Genomic DNA, 18,176 nt, shown 5'->3' with positions numbered 1-18,176 from the left:
CCCGTTACCCTGAGCCCAACTTGCCCTCCACTGCCCACCTCCCCTACTGTTTGCAGTAACCTTCCATTTGACACAATCACCTGCAGACACTTCCTAAAAAAAAAAGGGGGGGGGGAAGGGGGGGGGGGATAAGACCTGTCCTACAAATTGCCCCCTCATCCTACACTCTTTTCCCCTACCCATCTCCTCCCCCCCCCCCCTGTCATACTCTTCCTCCCCAATCTCTTTCCTCATCCTACCCCTCTCCTAATCTCACCCTGTCCTACTCTCCCATCCCACCTTCTTTCCCCCCTGCCTAAAAATTTGGGCCTCCCATCCACCCCTTTTTTCCCCCTTCCACCCAAACCCCCCCCCCCCCCCCCAAACCCACCCTTCCACCCCTCTCTCCCTCCCCCCCCACCCACCAAACCCCAAAAATATTCCCCCCCTCCCCAGCCTACAAACCCCCTTTCTACTCCCTCCCCCCACCTGCCAAAAATTTTCCCCATCAAACCTACAACACTTCACAAAAGAAAAAAAAAAAAACTAAAAAGGAAAAAAGACCACCCTTTTCCCCCCAAAAACGGGGGAAGAAAATTATGGGGTGTGTTTCCCCAAAAGTTTCCCCCTAATTTCCAGAACAAAAAATTTTGGACTTTTCCCCCCCGCTACAATACCCCCCAAAACCATACTAAAATACCCATTTTTTTTCGGGTGAAATTGTACTTAAAATTTTTAGCATATTTCCCCTTCTTGGATTTTTTTTTAACTTCTCCATTTTTTAACGTTTTATAAATAAAACTAAAAGCCCCATTTTCCCTTTTTCAAAAATGTTTTTTGCAAAATTTTTAATTTGGGCATCATTCCCATATTTTTTGGTTTTTGGGCCTTTTTTAAAACCAACAAAAAAGGAAAAAAAAAAAGAAATCTTGCAAAATTTAAACCTTTTTTTTAAAAATAAAATTATATGGGGACCCAAAAGAAAAAAAGATTAGTGTAAAGCATCATTTAAAAAATTACTAAATTGGGCTCTCAGCGTTTTTTTTTCTGATTAGCAACAATGCTTTTGCATTGTTTTAAAGAACATTGAACCCAAAAAATTTCAAAGGATTATGTCGTTATGGAAAAAAACACAACGACAACTAATTTTTTTTGGTTTGGGAAATTTTAACTGCCCTTTGCCAAAAAAGGGGGAACACCACCCATTTCCCCTTTTACTCCCAAAATTTTTCAACAACTGACTGAGTAATATCTTTTCCCCCCCTTCCAAAACCAAACCCTCCTTGCTCTGTCTTAAATTTCTTCATCAGATCAAATTTGTAACCCTTTCAGTTTTAAGAATAACGCCGGGCAGCACTGGATTGAAAAAGTGACTTCAAAAAAACCACACACACAACACACACACAAAAACCCCACACACGGGGGCGCACCGCGTGCCCCCAAAATAAATAAAATAGATTTTTCCCCTTTCCATTCCCCCCTCTCTCTCGGCACACACACCCCAACACACACACCAAGAGGGAGAAAGGGAAAGGGGAGGGAAATAAAATTTATATTTGTTTTTTTAAATGAAATTACGTCTTTTTATGCCACTGATAAATTAGATATTTTTTAATTTCCCGGAAAGGATAAAACGCAAACCAAAAAGACTGAGCAGAAAGATGGGAAGGGGGGTTTGCCCGGAGGGATATGAATCAGTTGTTTTTTTTGAAAAATCGGCAAAAAGGGCAGTGAAGGGGGATGTTCCCCTTTTTAATAAAAGGGCAAAATTTTCCCCAACTAAACCCTTTTGCTTTTTTCCCCAAAAACCAACAAAAACCTTTGTTTCCCATTCATTGCATTTTGACACGTTTGGTAATCATTTTTGCAAATGATAAACACCCCTGAGAGCATTTTGAAAACTTCAGTGATTATCACACCTTTTTTTTTTGTCAGAAACGTTTTGGGTGTTTGTAAGAAAATTATGTAAGTTTTTGCTTTTGTAAAAGGTGAAAAACTAAAAAAAATTTTGGGTAATCATCCGTATCAAAAAAAGCAAGAACTTTGTATGAAATGAATAGAGGGCTTTAGAAATCTTTTGGTATGGAAGAAAAACTCGGGAAATGAAAAGAATTGAAATATGAAAAACGCAAAATTTTCTAAAGTAGTTTCAAACCCAAAATTATGAGTATTTTAGTTTGGGTTTGGGGGGCTTGTAGCGAAAAATTTTGCAAAAAACTAGCTTTATTTAAAGGGGGATCTCTTCGGGGGTCACAAACCCCAAAAATCTACTCCTCTGTTTTTGGAGGAAAATGTTGGTTTTTTTTCTTCCCTTTTTATTTTTTTTTTTTTGTGCGAAGTTTCTGCTATCCCAAGGGTTTTTCAAGTAATTAGAGTAGGAGGGTGGCATGGGGGTAGGGAAGGGGGAGTACGGTGATAAGAAGTAGGGAAATGGGAAAGGGTATGATTAGGGTAGGGGAGATGGTGGCTAGGAGGGGGGGAAAGGGGGAGATAGGGCAGGAAAGGGAAAGGGGGTGGGGGGAATGGAGGAGGAGGATGATAGTGGGGGGGGTGGATGGAGGGGGATAGGACAGGGGGGGGGGTGGGGGAGGAGATAGGGCACAGACACCACCTGGTTTAGGGGCTGATGTGAAACTTATGTTTAAATTTTTTCATGTGTGTGGGTCTTTTTAAACCCCCTGGGTTTAAATTCACAGGGATATCTAGAAAAAAAAAAGTTGGGTTTTTCGTACTCCCCAACTGGTTTAAAACAGGACCAAAAAAAACAAAAAGCAACTCATCTTCATTTTTCCTTTTTTTCCCAAAGGGCACATTAAATCAACGGGAGAATGTTCCTGTAACGAAAATAATGCTGGGCAAATTTCTGAAAAACCAAAAAGAAAAACTTTTCAAAAAAAATTTTAAATGTGTCCTAAATTTTTAAAAGCAGGTTAATCTTTAAAGCAAGACCCTTTTTTTCTGTGGTATTGTTTCCTTTTTTTCGGGACCATTTCCGTGTGTGTTTCCCCCCTTTTCACATCTTATTTCTGTGGTAAAGTGTCCTCTTTTCTAAATCCATTTCTGTGGTAAGTTCCCTTTTTTTTTTGCATCTTTTTATTTTGTGGTATTGGGGTCCCTTTTTTTTTCATCTTTTTTCGTGGTATGTGCCCCCTTTTCTGCAACTCATTTCTTGGTGTGTGTCCCTTTTTCCCGCATCTCATTTTCCCGTGGTATTGTCCCCCCTTTTTTACATCTTTTTTTCTGTGGGATGGGGCCCTTTTTTACAAAATTATTTCTGTGGGAAGTTTCCCTTTTTTTACATCTCATTTCTTTTGGGATTTGTCCTCTTTTCTACATTCATTTTTGTGGTTTTTTTTTCCCTTTTTCTAAAAATCCCATTTCGGGGGTATGTTTCCTCTTTTTTTTAAATTTTATTTCTTTGGGAAAATTCCCCCCTTTTCTACATCTCAAATTTTTGTGGTATGTGTCCCCTTTAAAGTTCCCCCTTTTCCGCATCTCTTTCTGTGGTATTTGCCTTCCTTTTTTTAAAATCTCATTTCTTGGAAATTTTCCTCTTTTGTTTCCCCTTTTCCGCATTTTCATTTCTGGGTTTGTCCTTTTTCTATACATTTCGGGGGTATCCCTTTTCCCCCTTTTTTGCTCTCATTTCTGTTTTAGGGGTCCTCTTTTCTAAAATCCAAATTTTTGTGGTTGTGTCCCCCTTTTCTGCATCTCATTTTCTGGGTGGTCTTTTTTTCAAAATCTTATTTCTGGGTATGTGCCTCTTTTTTACAATCCCATTTCCCATGGTATGTGTCCCCCTTTTCTAACTTTTCCTTTTGATCCACGTTTTTACATCGTCCCAGTACAGGAAGGGCGAGATGACCAAGGAAACCCCATCAGTAACAATTTTTGGGGCTGAATGCAATTTCCGGGCTTCCATAAATGTGGAGATGGCCTAGAGTAACGCGTCCGCCTAGGAAACGAGAAAACTTTAGCACGCAGGTTCGAATCACGGCTCAGCCGCCGATTTTTTCCCCCCCTCCACTAACCCCTTTAGTGGTCGGGAAAGCTATCCCCTTTGGATAGACATAAACCGAGGCCCTTGCAAACATGAAATAGCGCACGTAAAAGAACCCACGGGAAAAAAAAAGGATTTTCCTGGGAAAATTAAAGTAAAAAAATCCACTTTGATAGAAAAAACAAATTAAAACGCACGCAAAAAAAAAGAAAAAAAAAAAAAAAAAAGGGGGTTCTGTAGTTAAACGACGGCTCCCCTGGGGAGAGGGAGCCCGAATATCACACAGAAAAACTTTGTGATAAAAGAAATACAAATACAAAACAAAACAAATAATGGGCTTCCCCCGTAGGCTTTTAAACAGGGGAGGGGGGGGGGTTGGGGGGGTCGCAACGCCGATTTGGGGAGCGGGGGGGGGAGGGAGGGGGGGGGGGCTAAAAATTCCGGGAATACATACATAAGCGGATGAAAACCCCGGAAGGGGTACGTCGGGTTTGGGACCCGTATCGATTTTAAACAAAAAGAAAGGGGGTTTTACTTCCTCTCAGATTGAAAAACGGGGTTTCCCGACTCAGTGAATCCTTAATTGAAGCGTTTCCCCGGGGCCCCCGTATTAACACTGATAAAAATCAAACAAAAACAACTACAACACAACAACACAGCACAGCAGCGCACACACACAGCCAGCAAAACAACAACAACAAAAAAAAACAACAACAACCAACAAACATCAACAACAACAACAACAAGGGAGCACACAGCAGCACAACCAAAAAAAACAAAAAAAAAAAAACAGCAAACAAAATTCGACGACTACTTTCCCCCTTCTTTTTTTTTTCTTTCTTTTTTTTTTTTTTTTTTTTTTGTGAAAAGACAAAAAAGTCAGGGGGTTTTTATGGGCAGTTTGTTGAAGAAAAACCTGAGGGGAATCGTGTCAGTATCAAAATCAGAGCTCAAGGAGGGGAAAAACCCGCGTTCGGGGGGAAAACCACTGACATAAACGCTAAAAAAACCCATCTGCCCCAAACAATGCCTGACCACAAACGTAAACCAACGCGCTTTGTCAGGCTTTTGAAAAATAAATGAAAAAATAAATAAAAAAAAATTTAATAAAAAAAAAAGATAGATAAAAACACAAACATAAAAAAATACTACTAATACTACTAAAAATAATAACAAGGGGGCAAAAACTTGATGAAGTCAACTCTAACCACAAAAAAGGGGACCCGCCAAAGGAAGGGGAAAAATAGCCCAAAAAAATGGAAAAAGGGACGCACACACATACACCCCCGGCACACACACACCCCCACACCCACACACAAAACCCCCACACCCCACCACCAAGCATAACAAAAAAGCAACAAACATCAGTTTTTAAAAATAAGAAATCAAAATCAAATACACATTAAAAGTACATGAGCCCCAAAACACACACACTACCATCGGGGGTCAGTTTCGGGGCTGGGTCCTCACTTTTTGTTCATCCAAAGGGGAAATCAGTACTTGGTTTGGGTCACATCGGCCTTTTACCACAAAACACGAAGGGGGAATAGAGAAAAAACGGGAGAGATCGGGGCCCCCAAAAAACTCAGTTTGGAAATTTTATGATAAGTCCTTCCGAGACCCAAATAATACGCCGGGGACACTCTTGTCCCAATTTCCCATAAAATAACCAAAAACCATCAGTTCCCTTTTCAACGACTAAAGACCAAATAACTAAAACCCTTGTAGTATATTTTTTCCCCTCTCCATACAACGGGGAAAGAAAGACGTTAACCGCGTTTCCCAAACCCCCAATTTCCCCCCATAAAATAAAAGCAACGGAAGGGTCTTTTTATTTAAGAGGTGACTGTTTTACAAAAAAATACCACAATTCAGACACGGAAGCTAAAAGGGGTTTTGGGGCATTGAGACACCCCCCCACAACCCCGAGGGGGCTGTGTAGAGGGGAAGAAGGCCCGGCCGTACTGAGTGAATTAAAACAACCCCATATAATTATTGTTTTCCCCAAGTTTGTTCAAGGGGCATCTCTGTATGATCAAATCACAGGGAAAGGGGCGCACTGTGTTTGCGATGATAAGAAAAACTTCTAATGAAGGGGCCATCCAAATGTAACCATCCTCAGGGTTTTTAAAATTTAAAAAACAAAGATGATTTTGAAAAAACATGAAATTTCTGATCCTCCCCTTTTTTTGCGGCTAAATTGTAAAATAGATAAAAAAAAAAAAAAGTTTAAAAAAAAAAAAAAAAAGTTTTCTTCCGAGGGCCCCCCGAGACAACAAATTTATATTATTCATAATTGTAGGGCATGTTTTAAAAAGTCCCTGTTTTGTCAAGCTTCTTTAGGACAAAGGCGTGTTCAAAGAAAAAGTGAAAAACGGGACAAAATTTTTTTAAAAACCCGATTTATTCTGACACAACCACCAAAAAAAACGCGAAATGACCCGGGACACAGCACCACAAACCTATAAATTTTTTCTATTTTTTGTCCCAAAAAGGCAAAGCGCACAAAGCAAACACACACGCCCCGCCCCCCTGCTAAACCCCGGGGATATAAAACCAGGTGTTTCCCTCCAGCCTAACCCCTCAAAAAAACCCCCTGCGTCCCCCCCCCCCCCCCCCCTCCCCCCTCGCCCCCTCATCCCCCCCCCCCCCACACACACAAAAAACACACGCAAACCCAACTCAGTGGGCGTGTGTACACACAAAAAACTGCACGACAGTCGTTTTTAAATGGGGAAACCCGGGGGGTGCATACCCTTTATAAAAAAATTTGGCCCCACCTGCTGTCCTGCGGGTGAAGTTCTACCGGGCAAAATCGACGACGACAAATGGGCGCTTTTAAAAAACCCCCTTTTGCTAGTTTTTGGTATAAAACGCATCACTTGGGGCCCCTCTTCCCCCACGTTCCCCACCCCCTAACATAATTAAAACAATTTTCAAATTTCTTTTGCCCGCCTAATTTTGCGTTCTTTTTTTAATAACCCGGGGGGTGGGAGGGGGGGGTTGGGGGGGGGTGGTTTGAAGACCCCCAGTGTTGAGAGGGGAGAAAAGGGAAAATGGGGAAAACTGATGCAAAAGGCGAAATGTTCGAAGACAGAGATGGCACCCGGGTGGAAGGCCCAAATCAGTGGGGGGCCCCGGGGGGGGGACAAAGAAGTAGCGGGGGGGGGAAGGGGTCGAAATGGAGAGTGCGGGGCGCACAACCCGCACACACACACACACCCCCAAAACAACCCCAAAACACTCAAATCGCGCGTTGCGTTTCCCCCCAACCCCTTTCCCCCCACAACACCCCCCCGCGGCGTAGGTCACACGATTAAGAGGGCCCAAATACACATAATTTGACTCTTTCCCCTCGAGAGAGAAATTTTTTAAAAGGCTATCATCTAACGGGGAAACAAAAACTCTTTTCGGGGAAAAGGGAAAAATATTGGTTATCATGAAAACAGTCCCTAAAAAACCTTTTTGTAGGAAGACTTTTTGTGGGTAGTCACCATCTGCGATTATAAACAAAAAACCGAGAATGACTACATATGTATATTTAGGGGTAAACAACCACGCTTAAAACCTTTTTTCGAGAAAGACAAAAAAAATTTTGAAAAACCGGTATGTCATTTAAGCCGACAAGACCATCAGGACAGGCCCCCGGAGGAAAATGCTGTCCCGCCCATCTGGGCAAATTTGATTATGGGGGGAGTGTAATTGGGCCCCAAAATTACATCCCCCCCTCCTGGGCCCGCGGGGTTTTGGACAGCGGCTTTTAAAGGAAAGGGTTTTCCCGGGAAAGGCCGCCAACAGCCCCCCCAAAGGGGTACCCCGCTAAGAGCCAATGCAGTGCAATTTTGCCCCCCCCCTGTTAGAGGGGTCAAAAGTCCCCCCACAATTATTACATGTAATAATTAAATTTCAATGTTTTTTAAAAACGAATATGGGGAAATGCTTTTTTTTTGAAACCCTTTTTTTTATACTCTTGTTTGATCAATTTTTCTGCGTGGTGGGGGGGTTGGGGGTGCGGGGGGGGGTGCTGATTATCTGGTTTTGGGTTTTTTGCAATTCATCTTTTCTTATCTTTCTGTCCCATTTAAATCAATGTGCAGTATAGTAGGCTAAAGTTTAAAAATTAAAATTTTAAATAATGTTTTAAATTTTTTTCTGTTTTTTTACATTAAAAAATTCAGTTATTTTCCCGCAGTTTGTGGGTTATGTAAGGAAAAAAGGGATTAATATTTTTTACATTTTTTAAATTTTTGTAATATTTGTTGGGGCTTTTGGGTTTGGGTTTTACAGTTATGGGCCCCATTTTTTATACTTGTCTTGTTTTTGAAAAATGCACCGGGCCAAATTTCTCCAGGGGAGATTTAAAAAAGTTATTCTTATCTTATCTATCTTTTCTTAAAAAACTAAAACTGTAAAAAGACTTCCCCTTTCATGGGAAAAACCCAAAAACAATTAACAACTCCCCCCCGGGGGGGCTTTGCCCTTGCCCACTGTAAACTTATGTCAAATTTTTTGGGTTAAAAGCGACCGAGAAGAACTTAGGGGAAAAACAAAAAGGGATAAGTTTTGAAAATTTTTTCCGAAAGGGACTAAATTTTTTGGGGAAACAAAATACTGAGTTAAAAAAACTCAATCGGGCAAAGACGATACGGGTATCACCTACTCAGTTAAAAAAGTGTTTTCCCAAAAAAAGGCAAAATGGAAAAACATTTAAACGATCATAAACTCTCACAGGGGGAAAAAATAAGGATAACTACCAATTATAATCTCATTCCCAAAAGTCTTTAAAGGGTATCATGTAAACATCAAAACTCTCACCGAAAAGGGTTTTTGGATTTCAAAAAAGTCTTTTTCCTCAAACGACAACGTCTTTGTGGGTATATGTAAATACATAAACTCTCAAACCCAAAAAAACTTTAGGAAAATCATGAAAACATGGGTAAACTCCTACCGAAAAGTCTTTATGGATTCCCTTAAACGGGGCATAAACTCTCACCCGAGAAATCTTTAAAGGATACAATTAACATGCAAAAAACTCTCACCGAAAAAGACTTTTTTGGGAAAACATGCAAAAAAGGCAAAACCCTACCGAGAAAGTCTTTTGGGAAATTTATGCAAAAAAGTGCAAAAACCTCACCGAGAAAATTTTAAGGATATCAAAGCCAAAGTGGGAAAACTCTCACCGAAAAAGTCGTATTTGGGGAAACATGTAAACAGCATAAAACCCCCAAACCAATTTCACGTATACTATTGCTTTAATCTGTCCTTTGACGTGATGAACAAATGGCTGTGACTGTCTTCTATTGATTTTAACCAGTTGTTTGCCTCTGACGGCTGTGTGAGGGGAGTTTGAAGCAGTTTTCTGACCCGCACAAAACACAAGTTGGAGCTGGTCTGCCATTGTCCCAGTCCCTCTTTGTGCTTAGTAATCTTTTCAGTCCATATTTGTGTCTGTATCTGTGGAAAATAACGATATTTTATTGAATCAGCATATTTTCCAGGGTCTAGGAAACAATAATTGTAGTTTTACAGTTAGTGTGTGAAGGTTTTAGGTCTGTTTATGGACATTTTCTTTGTGACGTTTTCGACGCGGACTTTGAACGAGTGATAATGGCGTCGTTCTTTCCTTACGCAGAGCCCCACAATTTTTATTCCAGCACACCCGTTTCACGATATTAACATAAAATATATATGCATGAAACAAACGTAGAATACAATAATGTCAGACAATAAATGGTTTTGGGAGCATGGTATTCAGTAATGGTAGCATAAACAGTGGTTTGCTTTTCCCTCAAACCGGCCGACACTACAGCTTTTGAGCTGACGTGTCATTCTATTCAGCATTCATATTGAAATTCACACAGACCTACGGGTCTATAAACACAAACATACACACACACATAACCACCAACATGTATTATTTCGTCCAGTAGTGTTAAGATAACTGAACAGAGTGTATTTGACCCGCATCCATCCCGGTGGAATTTCAAACCTAAAGGCGGTCGTTCCGCTGCCAACTGTAGGCCGGTTCAGAGAGGTCACAGTCTTTGCTGCTGTTTGTAGAGACGATTGTCCGAATTTTAGCGATGGATGCGTGCTTAAGAAAGTGCGTGTGTTTTGTGTATATGTACCATGTTTTATCTTATTTACGTTAGAAACTATTGTGATATACAGCAGAGCAATATGAAAAGTTGGAGAAGAATGTACACCTGAATATCAAAGATGGCGGACTTTCGGCCCCACCATTCCTGCACCGTCAGTCTGGGTGGGTGGTGGATGGGTGTGTGGTGGTGTGTGATCTCTCTCTCTCTCTCAGTTTGTCTGTGTGTGTGTGTGTGTGTGTGTGTGTGTGTGTGTACGTGTTTTAGTGTTTGAGTACATGTGCCAGTTTTGAGTATGTGTCAGTGTGTATATGTATGTGTGCATGTGTACGTTTGTCAGCCACGGTGAGCATGTTAGTTATGCATTTTTTGGTAGTTTTTCTACCTTTTCTGTTTTCCTCTTCCCTCTCTCCTCCCCAGTGCCCCCCTCCTCCCCCCGCCTCAACTTCTTTTTTTTGTTGTTGTTGATCGTCTACTGAATATCACTGATAGTGAAAAGAATTTAAATTACTGAACGAACACACACACACACACACACACACACACACACACACACACACACACGCACACAATCTGACATGCAGGCAGAGGGTCAAAACATTTTTTTAAATTTATTTTTTTAAATTTTTTTTGTGGTCGAAGGTGAACGATCGACAATGTTAAAGCTTGCTTTCGAGACGTCAAGAGCCAGCCAGGGGACAAAACTCGAACGAAAACGAACATTGGAAGTAGGCATTGGTTGTCTCTTCTTCCTGCTAGTGTGTGTGTGTGTGTGTGTCTGCGCGCGCGCGCGCGTGTGTGTGTTTATGTGTGTGTGTGTGTGACGTTGTTTGTGCGTGTGTCTGAGAATGTGTGAATCTATAACACATGCACGTGAATACACACACATACACAAGCACGCACGCACACACACGTGTACACATGAATGAAGACAACTGTTGCTCAAGTTCTCGGCTTTGTCAACTGAAGTGCAATGTGTGTGCGAGTGAGTGTGTGCCGTGTGTGTGTCAGTGTGCCGGTGTGTGTGTGTGTGTGTGTGTGTGTGTGTGTGTGTGTGTGTGTGTGAGCTCGCCGGCGGCCGCGTCACGGTCGCGGGCATCAGTGCCACGGTCAGTGCATCAGTGGGTTTTGAGCGTAATTATGACAGTTTCGCAACATCATCATGTAGTCCATTCGGCCACACCACACACACACGCGCGCACGCACTGGGGGGGCGCGCGGACACACACACACACACACACACACACACACACACACACACACACACTGCACACACACACACACGGCGCATATATCCTAGTGATTGGCACACACACAGTGACACTGACACTCTCGATCTCCGTCTCTCTCACACACACACAGATGGCACACACTGACGACATCAGTACACACCTTCAAACACACACATACACACACGCACACACACATACACACACGCCGCGCGCGCGTACACCATCACTTGCATACACACGCTACCACAAGGAAGAAATGAGTCAAACATTCGCTGAGGCCGAAAATCCGCCATCTCCGTCTGATCAGCAGATCAACGCCGGTCCCTCACCAACTTTTCATATAGTTCTGCTGTATCACACACTGCTTTTGTGTTGGAAGGTGTGTATGTCGTCAGTGTGTGCCATCTGTGTGTGTGTGAGAGAGACGGAGATGGAGAGTGTCAGTGTCAGTGAGTGTGTGCGGCCAATGACTAGGATATATGCGCCGTGCGTGCTTTAAGCAGTTTGAGAGTACGATATATCCCACTTGCTTTTTCTAGATATCCCAGTGAATTTGAACAGTGGGTTAAAAAGACACGCACACATGAGGAAATAAACATAAGTCTATGTACATCAGTCTCTCATCAGGTGTGTGTGTGTCCTACTCTCCCTCCCACCATCTCCCCCCTGTCCTACTCTCCTTCCCACCATCTCCTAATCTCCCCCTGTCCTACTCTCCCTTCATCTCCCCCTGTCCTACTCTCCCTTCCACCCCCCCCTACTCTCACTCCCACCATCTCCCCCTATCCTACTCTCATATCTTTTCCATTTCCCAGCCCAGTCCTACTCTCTTATCACCGCTACTCCCCCTTCCAACTATCCCCACTGCACACCCTCCTACTCTCATTACTTGACATATTCCATCTGACCTAGCAGACACTTCACACAAGAAAAAAAAAATAAAAAGGGAAGAAAGACCACACATTTTCCTCCAAAGAACAGAGGAGTAGAGTTGTTGGGTGTGATCCCCGCAGAGATCGCCCTAACTCAAAGCTAGTTTTTGGCAGACATTTTCTCGCTACAATCCCACCCAACCAAACTAAAATACTCATAATGTCCTGGTGTAACCACTTTAGCAAATTTTAGCGTAGTTCATATTTCAATTCTTTTCATTTCCCGAGTTTCTACTTCCATACCAACGATACTAAAGCCCTCTATTCATTTCATACAACGTTCTTGCATAATTTGATACGGCATGATTACCATATTTTCTTGGTTTTTCATCCTTTTACAAAAGCAAATCTTACATAATTATCTTACAAACACAAGACGTTACATGACAAAAAGATAAGGTGTGATACATCACTAAAGTTTCTCAGCTGCTCTCAGCCTGTATACTCATTAGCAAACAATGCTTTACCATCGTGTCAAACTGCATATGAAGTGGAGAAATCAAAGGATTATGTTGTTTGGGTAAAAAAGCCAATGGGTTTAGTTGGAAATTACTGCCCTTTGATTAACAGAGGGAACATCCGCCTTCACTACCCTTTGTGCCGATATTCAACAATCAACTGATTCATATCCGTCCGTCACCACCCCACCTTCCTATCTTTCTCTGTCTTATTCATCATCAAGATCAAAATATAATCTGCTCAGTCTTTACGATAGCGTCTTATCCTGCACGGAATTAAACATATCTAATCATCAGTGGCATAAAAAGACGTACATACATAAATAAACAAATATAAATCTATTTCCATCCATCCCTCACTCCTCTCTTGGTGTGTGTGTGTGTGTGTGTGTGTGTGTGTGTGTGTGTGTGTGTGTGTGTGTGCCGAGAGAGAGGGAGGAATGGAGAGAGATATCTATGTATTTATTTGGTGCACGCGCGTGCGCGCACGTGTGTGTGTGTGTGTGTGTGTGTGTGTGTGTGCCGAGAGAGAGGGAGGAATGGAGAGAGATATCTATGTATTTATTTGGTGCACGCGCGTGCGCGCACGTGTGTGTGTGTGTGTGTGTGTGTGTGTGTGTTGAAGTCACTTATTCAATCCAGTGCATGACAGGACGTTATCCTTAAGACTGAACAGATTACACTTTGATCATGATGAAGAATTAGACAGAGACAAGGAGGGTGGTGTGGAGAGGGACAGATATTACTCAGTCAGTTGTTGAATATTGGCAGTAAGGGGAGTGAAGGTGGATGTTCCCTCTGTTAGGCAAAGGGCAGTAATTTCCAACCAAGTCATTAGTTGTCGTTGTTTTTTTTTTCCATAACGACATAATCCTTTGATTTCTCTGCTTCACATGTACTTTAACACAATGCAAAAGCATTGTCTGCTAATCAGTATACACGCTGAGAGCAACTGAGTAATTTTACTGATGCATCACACCTGATCTTTTTGTCATGTGAGGTCTCATATAATTTTATAAATAAGGTAATTATGCAAGATTTCTTTTTTTCTTCCTTTTTTTTGGTAAAAGGGCAAAATCCAACAAAATATGGTAATGATGCCAAATCAAATTATGCAAGAACATTATATGAAATGAATATGGGGCTTTAGTGTCATTGATAAAACAGTAAAGATGGGGAAGTTAAAAGAAATCCAAGAAGGAAATATGCTAAAATTTGAAGTACATACACCAGAACATTATGAGTATTTTAGTATGGTTGGGTGGTATTGTAGCGGGAACATGTCCAAATTTAGTTCTGAGTTAGGGCGATCTCTGCGGGGATCACACCTCATAATTCTACTCCTCCGTTCTTTGGAGGAAAATGTGTGGTCTTTCTTCCCTTTTTACTTTTTTTTTTGTGTGTGAAGTGTCTGCTAGGTCAGATGGAATATGTTAGGCAGGTGAGAGAGAGAGTAGAAGGGAAGTTAGTAGGACAGGGGAGGGGGGGGAATATGGGTGGGGGGGATGGATGGATGGATGGATGGAGAGAGAGAGTAGGACAGGGGGCATGGGGGGGTAGGATGAGGAAAGAGATGGGGGAGGGAGAGTATGACAGGGGGGGGTGATGGGTAGGGGAAGAGTGTAGGATGAGGAGGTAGATGGGGCAATTTGTAGGACAGGGGAAAGAAGGTGGGATGGGAGAGTAAGAGAGGTGGGGGGGATGGAGGGAGAGTAGTACAGGGTGAGATTGGGAGCAGGGGGTGATAGATTGTAGGATGAGGAAAGAGATGGGGTAGGGGAAAAGTGTAGGATGAGGAGGCAGATGGGGCAATTTGTAGGACAGGGGAAAGAAGGTGGGGGGGATGGAGGGAGAGTAGGACATGGGGAGTAGAAAGGTGGGAGGGGATCACACACAATAATTCTCTTCTCTACAGGTCTTATCCCCCTTCCCCCCCCTTTTTTTCTTAAGAAGTGTCTGCAGGTGATTGTGTCAAATGGAAGGTTACTGCAAAGAGTAGGGGGGTGGGCAGTGGAGGGCAAGTTGGGCTGAGGGTAACGGGAGGAGGAGGGAGAATAGGACAGGGGGCGGGGGGGGGGGGGGGGGGGGTTGAGGGAGAGTAGGACAGGAGATGGGGCAGTTGGAGAGTAGGACAGGGGGGGAAGGTGGGATGGGAGAGTAGGAGAGGTCGGGAGATGGAGGAGGGTGAGTAGGACCGTGTGGGAGATGGTGGAAAGGGAGAGTAGGGCAGGGACAGTAGGACGGGGGGGGGGGGGGGGGGCACATGGGGGCATTGAGGGAAAGTTGGACGTGGGAGTAGGACAGGGTGGAGATGGGGGGGGGGGGAGACTATGACAGGTGGGTGGTAGGGGGAAGAGTAGGACATGGGTGGGGGAGAGGGGGATGGGAGAGTATCATAAGGGGAATAGAGTATATTATATTATATATTAGGACAGGCAAAAGATGGTGTGTGTGTGGGGGGGAGACTAGGATAGGTGGGGTGGAACGGGGGGGCGGGGGGGGGGGGGCAAGGTGGAAGGGAGAGTAGGACAGGGGATGGACATGAGAGATTGGGGGAGGATGATTAGGTGGGGGAAATGGGGGGGAGGGGACAGTGTGACAAGGGAGGGGGGGGGGGGGGGATATGTGCTTTTTGTCTTTCTTTTGTGTAAAGCGTCTGCGGGTGATTAGGTCAAATAGAGGGTTACTGCAGGGGGTAGGGGGTCCAGCAGTGGCTGGGAGAGTAGGGGAGAGGGAAATAGGGGGAGTAGGACAGGTGAAAGATGGGGGGGGGGGGGGGGGGGATGAGAGACTAGGACAGGTGGGGTGGTAGGGCAAAGGGAGAGTAGGACAGGCGGGGAGATGGGATGGGTAAGGAAGAGTAAGATGGGGGAGACCAGACAGACACACACAGACACACAGACACACACAGAGACACACACACGCACACTGACACAGGGGAGTATTGACACAGGGGAGTATCGACACGGGGGAGTATTGACACGGGGGAGTATCGACACGGGGGAGTATCGACACGGGGGAGTATTGACACAGGGGAGTATCGACACGGGGGAGTATCGACACGGGGGAGTATTGACACAGGGGAGTATCGACACGGGGGAGTATCGACACGCTCCCAGAATGTACACCTGAATATCAACGCTTCTCTGCAAACAACAGCGAAGACTGACCTCTCTGAACCGGTCGAACCAAACCATTGGCAGCGGAACGACCGCCTTTAGGTTTGAAATTCCACCGGGATGGATGGGTCAAATACACTTTGTTCTGTTATCTTAACACTACTGGACGAAATGATACATGTTGGTGGTTATGTGTGTGTGTATGTTTGTGTTTATAGACCCGTAGGTCTGTGTGAATTTCAATATGAATGCTGAATAGAATGACACGGCAGCTCAAAAGCTGTAGTGTCGGCCGGTTTGAGGGAAAAGCAAACCACTGTTTCTGCTACCATTACTGAATACCATGTTGCCCAAACCATTTATTGTCCCACATTATTGTATTCTACGTGTGTTTCATTCATATATATTTTATGCTAATATCGTCAAACGGGTGTGCTGGGATAAAAATTGTGGGGCTGTGCGACAGGAAAGAACGACGCCATTATCACTCGTTCAAAGTCCGCGTCGAAAACGTCACAAAGAAAATGCCCATAAACAGACCTAAAACCTTCACACACTAACTGTAAAACTACAAATATTGTTTCTTAGACCCTGGAAAATATGCTGGTTCAATAAAATGTCGTTATTTTCCCCAGATACAGACACAAATGTGGACTGAAAAGATTACTAAGCACAAAGAGGGACTGGGACAATGGCAGACGAGCTCCAACTTGTGTTTCGTGCGGGTCAGAAAACTGCTTCAAACTCCCCTCACACAGCCGTCTGAGGCAAACAACTGGTTAAAATCAATAGAAGACAGTCACAGCCATTTGTAAATCATGTCTGGGGACAGATTAGAGCAAAAGTCTATGTGAAATTAATAATTTTGATCAACGAACTCGTTTCAGTTGGTCCCAAACATCAGATTTATTTACAAATTTCCTTTCAACAGGAGCAATTCAGGCTTTATTGCATATGTCAAAAGGAAGCCTAACTTTTCCCGATTCCAGTGATGTGCATTATGTGTGTGTCCTGAGTGTGGCTATTCAACCAGAAGCCATGAAACAAACGTCAACAAACACAAACTGGCGCTGTCGAGGCCTAACGAGGGCCGATTTGCTTGCCGCGGCGCGCTGCTGTCATTGCAGTTCGCTTGACTTGAATAAAAGCTGAACCGACGGCAGCGGTAGCTTCATTCGCTTTGTTGACTTGCCAGAGTAAAGATCTCAGCGCTCTCCAGCGATATTCTCCTTGTTACAGTACCTGCTACACTTCAATCCAGCACCATGTCTGACGCTGCTCCTGCTCCTGCTCCTGCCACTCCTGCTCCTGCCAAGAAGGCCGCCAAGCCCAGGAAGCCTGCCAAGCCAGCAGAGCACCCCAAGTACAACGTCATGATCGCCGCTGCCGTCACAGCCCTGAAGGAGCGTGGTGGTTCCTCCCGCCAGGCCATCCTCAAGTACATCATGGCCAACTACAAGGTGGGCAGCGAGGTGACCAAGATCAACGCTCGTCTGAAAACTTCCCTGAAGGCTGGAGTCAAGGCCGGCACCCTCAAGCAGGCCAAGGGCACTGGAGCTTCTGGCTCTTTCCGTCTGGGAGAGAAGAAGGTGGCTGCCAAACCCAAGAAGGTCCAGAAGCCCAAGGCTGTCGCCAAAAAGCCCAAGAAGCCCGCAGCCAAGAAGGCCAAGTCCCCCAAGAAGATCGCAGCCAAGAAGCCTGCTGCCAAGAAGCCTAAGTCTCCCGCCAAGAAGGCAGCCAAGTCTCCTGCCAAGAAGGCGGCCAAACCCAAGAAGGCAGCCAAATCTCCAGCCAAGAAGGCAGCCAAGCCCAAGAAGCCAGCTGCCAAGAAGCCCGCCAAGAAGTGAACGGCCATACCGTCCTTCTCCTTCATCCCCGTTTCTCTTCTCTCTCTCTGTCTCTCTCCATAGGCCCTCCCCTGGGCCATACGTCTTCCCAAGTGGGTTGGACATCTCGTTGCGCAAAGTTGATTTAATGTTTGAAACTGTATATTTGTTCAAAGTCTGTATTTGTCTTGCTTTGTCCTTAGAATAATTCTAAGGCCAGGTGTGCAATCATCAGTTTCATACTTGTTCTTGAATGCGTCTACCTACACTGACACACATGCACATGCATACACCTACTGACAAGTCTCGAGCACAAAATAGGACCACATGCACACTCACTGACACTATGTGCAAACCTGGATGTATATTTCTACAAGCATTTATCAGTGGAATGTATTCCATCGATGCATAGCAATATTAATGCTCAAAATCCACAAGCGCTCGCTCACACACACACACACAAATGCATACAGGAACACAACACATCCAACACACACTTCCAACACTGGATCCACTGCATGCACTGACAGTA

The 18,176-nt window shown here is 44.0% G+C and overlaps 1 protein-coding gene across 1 annotated transcript; it reads left to right on the top strand.

The window, feature by feature from the left end:
• Positions 1 to 17,083: 17,083 nt before the first annotated feature.
• Positions 17,084 to 17,665, top strand: LOC143290871 (putative histone H1.6). The gene has a single exon (XM_076600410.1). The coding sequence runs from the start codon at positions 17,084 to 17,086 to the stop codon at positions 17,663 to 17,665; it is 582 nt and encodes a 193-aa protein (XP_076456525.1).
• The last annotated feature ends 511 nt before the right edge of the window (positions 17,666 to 18,176 follow it).

The sequence above is a fragment of the Babylonia areolata genome, chromosome 16 (genome assembly GCF_041734735.1).
Source record: "Babylonia areolata isolate BAREFJ2019XMU chromosome 16, ASM4173473v1, whole genome shotgun sequence".
NCBI lineage: Eukaryota > Metazoa > Mollusca > Gastropoda > Neogastropoda > Buccinidae > Babylonia > Babylonia areolata.
The sequence above is the reverse complement of the archived record's forward strand: the minus strand, read 5'-3'. Positions and strand labels throughout refer to the sequence as shown.